Source organism: Octopus bimaculoides, chromosome 16 (genome assembly GCF_001194135.2).
Source record: "Octopus bimaculoides isolate UCB-OBI-ISO-001 chromosome 16, ASM119413v2, whole genome shotgun sequence".
NCBI classification, from domain to species: domain Eukaryota; kingdom Metazoa; phylum Mollusca; class Cephalopoda; order Octopoda; family Octopodidae; genus Octopus; species Octopus bimaculoides.
This window is the reverse complement of record NC_068996.1, coordinates 47,728,310-47,734,998: the sequence shown is the minus strand read 5'-3', so window position 1 is coordinate 47,734,998 and position 6,689 is coordinate 47,728,310. Positions and strand designations below refer to the sequence as shown.

Genomic DNA, 6,689 nt, shown 5'->3' with positions numbered 1-6,689 from the left:
TTAAATAATAATGCACTAAAAGAAAATGACTCTCCCGAGGCACAACAAATATATATATATATATATATATATATATATATATATATATGAGAGAGAGAGATAGACAGATATGTCTCTGGTTAAGAGCTTCAGTTACCAGGCATATAGATATGGGTTCAGTCTCACTGTATGGCATTTTGGGAAAGTATCTTCTACAATAGCTCTGGGTTAACCAAAGCCTTGTGAGTAATGAGTTTTGGTAGATGGACACTAAAAGAAGCCCATTGTGCATGTGTTTATGTATCTTATATATATATACATATATGTGTGTGTGTGTGTGTGTATGTGTCTGTGTGTGTGCATCGAGAAAGAGAAAGGAAAGAGGATTATTCAGATGCAGGAAAGAATATAGGAGACTTCCTCTTGGCGGATGAAAATGTACCAGAGTTTTAAAAGAAATGATAGTTTTGAATTTTTTTTGAAGAATTTCTTATCAAAATACAATACCGGTTTCAACAATTATATTTGTTTTTCAGTGGGAAATAAGCGAAAAAGTTTAGGAGAGATTTAAAGTACAAGAGAAAATTCAGAAAAACTTGCTTTAAAAAAAATAATTGTTTATGCAAATTCCAATATTTAATTCATTTAACAGAAATGGACAATAATAAAAGTTCAAATGTTCAATGAATTTCATAACAATCATACAAGACTGAAATTTCAGTGGGTGTGCGTGTGTGTGTGTATGCATTTACATATATAGGCATAGCTGTCTGGTAAGAAGTTTGCTTCCCAACTTCATGGTTTCAGGTTCAGTCTCGCTGTGTGGCATCTTGGGCAAATGCCTTCTACTATAGCTTTAGGCTGACCAAAGCCTTGTGAGTGGATTTGATTGACAGAAACTCAAAGAACCCCATTGTATATATATGCGTGTATACATACATACACATATATATATATGTATGTATTTATGTGTGTTTGTTCTCTCAACACTGCTTGACAACTGAAGGCGGTGTGTTTGCCCCTGAAACTTAGCAGTTCAACAAAAAAAGACTGATAGAATAAGTACCAGGCTTACAAAGAATAAGTCCTGAGGTCGATTTCTCTGACAAGAACCTTTTAAAGTGGTGCTCCAGCATGGCTACAGTCAAATGACTAAAACAAGTAAAGAAATAAAAGAATATGTACACACACACACACACACACATACAGGTGCAGGCGTAGCTGTCTGGTAAGAAGCTTGCTTACCAACCACATGGTTCCGGGTTCAGTCCCACTGTGTGCATTTTTTTAAAGACAGTTCATAGAAAGAATCCATTTCCAGTGATTCCTTAAAGAGGTGTGAATAAAGAATTTTCAGAAGGCAAGTTTATAAAGCAAAAGCATTGAAATTTATTCAGTAGTGTAATGAGTGCTAGCAAGTGGTAACAAGGATAAATCTTACATAGGAATGGGAACCAAGTATATGTGTATGCGAGACAGGAAAAATCGTATGACTATATACACTGAGGTTTATATGAAGCAAAGTGGAAGCTGATATTAATCAAATGAGTTGTGTATAGTTGGTGGTGGACACAGAAAATGTGACTTGTCAAACATCAGTGCTGCAGTGAATTCCCCCAGCTAAGGCAGATCACTGCAATTTAATTCATATGCTTCCAGCTCTGATTGGATGGAATCTTCCAGAGCACAACTGAACTATGCCACAGAAACAAAATAGATCTTTCTGGTCTTACTACACTACCCCACTGCAGACTGGAAGTTGATATAAGCAAAAAAGAGGAAGGAGAAAAAAATGTAAAGCAAAGGAAGAAAATATACAAAATAGAATATTCCAAATAATGGCAAAATAAAAATACATTGCATACATGAGAAGTCAACAGATGTTCAAACACTGGAAAAAGAAAACAGCATGACTACATTAAGAAGAAAACAAGCCTGTAAAAAAGAAAATATAAGACAATAACAGACACTAAGGGTCAGTTCATATACAAATAGTTTTACAAAGCCTCTCAGGCCAATGAACATGACGACCACTACAAGTTGTCAAAATGTGTCCTGGTGAAGGTAGAGGAAATGTTTGTGAGGCAGTGTGTGTAGGGGGTGTATATGTGTGTGGAGCAGTGTGTATGTGACGGGTATGTGGCTCCAGGGTATTAACATCTGTGTAGGTCCTTTTGATTCTATCCACAAAGAGTGTATCTCTGGAACCATTGAAGTCTATAGTAACAGGCTTGTCAAAATAGATCTTTCCTGTCTTGCTACAAGTGATTAAATGTTCTGCTTAGATAAACCAAGATCAGTGATCAGTGATTAAGTGTACTGCTTAGATAAACTAAGATTACTCTGCCTGGATATTTTTATATTTATCTACTAAAATATATATCAGATTGAAAAATTTGCCAAAATCATAGATTAAAATAATCTCAAATCGTGCTTGTGTGACATCATCATCTCATCACCATTGCTTAACATCTGCCTTCAATGCTGGCTTGGGTGGAATGGTTTGACAAGAGCTGGCCAGACAGAAGCCTGCACCAGACTTCTGTGACTCTTTTGGCAGGATTTTTACAGCTGAATGCCCTTCCTAACACCAACCACTCAGCAGAGTGGACTTAGTGTCTTATACGTGACACAAGCACAGGAAAGAGTCAGTTTTGGCAAGGTTTTTACAGCTGGTTGCCCCACTGAATACCAACCACTTTACAGTGTGGACTGGATGCTTTTAAGTGGCACCTGCACTGACAACGTCTCCAAGTCCTTGCAAGGACCGTGAACTCTACACATTTTTTTCATTCTCTCTCTGATTATTTCCTCATTACTTTCTGTTGAAGAGCATAGGCTCGAAATGTAATAGAGTTTTACATTTTTTCCCAAGCATCAAACTAGTACACTTGCTTGTAGTTCATACACCTGTCTTTATCTTTTGTTTTGTTATAAATTTCATATATATATATATATATATATATATATATATATATATATATATATATATATATATACACATACATATACACACACACATATATATTTATGGATATACATATACAAACACATGCACACATGCATCACATATGCAGATTCATAGCCTAGTGGTTAGGATGTTGCACTTACAATGATGAGATAATGGTTTCAATTCCCAGACTGGGTGGTGCATTGTGTTCTTAAGCAAAACACTTCATTTCCTGTTGCTCTGTGACCATTTTGACAGCTGATGTGTTGCACACTTGTGCATCTGTCTGGTTAATGTTGATTTGATGTATGAAGTGAGCAAATGTGCAGCACAAACATTTGAGCATCTGTGCAGCAAAGTATCTATGTATGCATATATGTGCATTGGGTTTGAACTCATGATTAAGATGCCGTTCTTTAAAACATTTCATTGTATTTCTTCAGTATCTTTTTTCCATAATAACAAAATGATAATTGTAAAAGTAGAAAAAAAACATTTTCTCTTTTCCAATATTAATTATTTTTCTGAGTCTCCATGGAACTTTTAATAAATCTTCTTAGAAAAATATTGAAAATATTCAAACTGGTAGAGATGGTGGTGATGGCAGGGGAATTGGTATTTGCTGATAATTTTTCATTTGTTAAATTACATGAGATATTTGAACAAAAATATGTGTTCTAATTTATTAAAAATGTTATTGATCTTAAATGTAAACAATAAATCAGAGAAAGAAAAATAAATGTCAAGGTAAATTTACCTTTTCCAGTAATTTTTCGGTATGTGTGGAAGTGGGGTAAAAAGTTTGCTTCCCAGCTGCCATAGTTCTGGGTTTTGTCCCATTGCATGGTACCTTGAGCAAGTGTCTTCCACTATAGCCCTGAGATGATCAAAGACTTGTGAGTTGATTTAGTGGACAGAAACTGAAAAAGCTTCATAATGTGTGTACATGTATCAGGTGCATGCCATCAGTATTTACTAAGAATAGGCAACAGGCAACCTTATTGCAGTAAGACACCCAAAAAATAAGCGAAATACAGGTACGTGACTGAGTTGAAGGCAGATTTATATTCTCAGTTCAAATTCTGCCGAGGTTGACTGCTTTCATTCTTTCAGGATAGATAAATTAAGTACCAGTTGCGTACTGGGGTTGATCTAATCGACTAGCCCCTCCCCAAAAATTTCGGACTTTGGTGCCTAGAGTAGAAAAGAATATTTGTAGATAACGGCGGCGAGCTGGCAGAATCGTTAGCAAACCGGGTAAAATGCTTAGCAGTATTTCGTCTGTCTTTATGTTCTGAGTTCAAATTCTGCCGAGGTCGACTTTGCCTTTCATCCTTTCGGAGTCAATAAATTAAGCACCAGTTGTGTAGTGGGGTTGATCTAATCGACTGGCCCCCTCCTCAAAAATTTTGGGCCTTGTGCTTAGAGTAGAAAAGATTATCATAACTTTCATAGTGTTAAATCCATTATTCCGCGATTGGAACTAACAAGTTCGACTTCCATTAATTTTCTGTCAAATTTCTCTCTTGTTTTGTGTTTGTAAATGTAATTACCATATTTACTCATTCTTTCATTCTTTTAGTTGTTTCATTTGTTTGAATGTGTTTGAATGCTGGAGCACTGCCTTTTAGTTAAAGAAATTGACCCCAAGACTTATTCTTTGTAAGCCTATCAGTCTCTTTTGCCAAACCACTAAGTTATGGGGATGTAAATACACAAACGTCAGTTGTCAAGTGATGGTGGGGGGACAAACACAAAGGCATGCACGTAAATATATACATATATACATCATCATCGTCATTTAACATCCGCTTTCCATGCTAGCATGGGTTGGACTATTTGACTGGCAGAGTTTCTTCAGCTGGATGCCCTTCCTAATGCCAACCACTCCAAGAGTGTAGTGGGTGCTTATATATACATACATACATACATACATATATATATTTATATATATATATATATATATATATATATATATATACACATACTATGGGTATCTTTCCGTATCCGTCTACCAAATCCACTCACAAGGCTTTGGTCAGTCTGAAGCTATAGTAGAAGACACTTACCCAAGGAATCATGCAGTGGGACTGAACCCAGAACAATGTGGTTGGGTAGGAAGCTTCTTACCACACAACCATGCCATATATAAGTTTCATTCACGTCTAAGTTGCCTTGCTTTATTTAGTATTAAATCTTGGTTCATAATTCTTTCCCCCTCATATTCAAACTTGATATCAGCTTTGCTCCTTGTGTAAGTCACACTCAGCTTTTTCCAGTTAAAAATCAAGTATAAGACACTACTACTTATACGTGAATAAATACAGTATTTTATTTGTTTTACTGTATGGGTATGACATCCTGCTGAGAGTCTAGAGCTTTGTTTGACTTCAAAGCTAGTTTAGATTGTCTGCCCCTGATTAAGAATTGTAACGTCTATAAACCTTACAATACAATCATCTTTAAGTCCCTACACTTAAGAACAATGTTTATTTTGAATTTAACAATCCAGAATTCACACATACATGCACAATCACTCACATGCAAGCATGCACACACACACACACACACACATGCACATCACTAGCTGTGGAGGGCCCCCACCCCACCCTAAAAAAGCAGCTTGTACGCATTGTAAAGTGGTTGCTCTTAGGAAGGGCATCCAGCTGTAGAGACCCTGTCAAAGCAGACACAGGAACACAATTCAATTCTTGGATCCATTGGATCTTTGTCAAAACATCCAACCCATGATGAGGAGGTGGAGGAGGGGTGATGGTGATAGTGATGGTGATGATGGTGATGATGATGATGATGAGGAGGAGGAGGAGGAGGTGGATGATATGCATGGTCTCGGGGTGCAACATCCAAATTATAAGTATAATTTCTTTTTTTTTCTTTGTCTTTTCAGAAAAATAATGGTCAATCTGGTGGTATTGAAGGACTTGATTTGAATGTGAATATGGCTTGGTCAAAAGGTTTTACTGGAAAAAACATAACAACAGCAATTATGGATGATGGTAAGAGATCTGTGTCTATTTGAAAATATTCTTACCCATATGATTTCTTTGTTTTTTTTTGTTTTCCTTTTCTTTGCTGTTGAAATTTTTTATGAGAATGCATTGCATATCAACTTTAGGGCTTAATATTGCTCTAATTATTTTTACATTAAATGAACAAAGAATTTTCTAAGCAATATTAGAATTCTATCGGTTCTGTCCAAATTAATAGTAAGAAACACTCTTCGTGTATATATATATGAAGAGTCAGGTGTTTTAACCTGCCATGAAATATTCTGAAGTGTAGTTTGCTCATTATGTTACAGCACAGTTATATTTATGGGTAAATATTTATACATTTATATATATATTCGTTTATATATGTGTGACATATGATGTAGTGTCAGTTTGTAACTTATTTAGATCACAAAACAACTGTCAACTAATGGAATAAACACCAACTCTCTCACCTCATTTCTTGTGTGTATATATATATATATAAATCTAAATAAGCAACACAGATTTTAAAATGACTGCAGTACGCACGTTTCATGCTACTCCATTTATTTAAGTAATGCGAGCATTACATTAAATGCAATATGTAGAGCAATCTTCAGCTGCACAAAAATGTAGAAAATTACAGTAGAATAGACATATTGTAATTGTGGCAACATTTAAAATCCAAGTGGGAAGAAGAATACATAAAAATCCATCTTGACATAGCCAAGGCTAGCAGGCTAGTAATTAGTTCTAGGTACATATAT

The 6,689-nt window shown here is 35.6% G+C and overlaps 1 protein-coding gene across 1 annotated transcript in view; it reads left to right on the top strand.

Moving 5' to 3' along the window:
• The window catches only part of LOC106876825 (neuroendocrine convertase 2), a 304,096-nt gene that overhangs the window by 112,119 nt on the left and 185,288 nt on the right, over positions 1-6,689 (top strand). Inside the window, exon 4 of the mRNA XM_052973735.1 lies at positions 5,838-5,946. Within this exon, the coding sequence (XP_052829695.1) occupies positions 5,838-5,946 (109 nt within the window). The remainder of the gene's footprint in view (positions 1-5,837; positions 5,947-6,689) is intronic.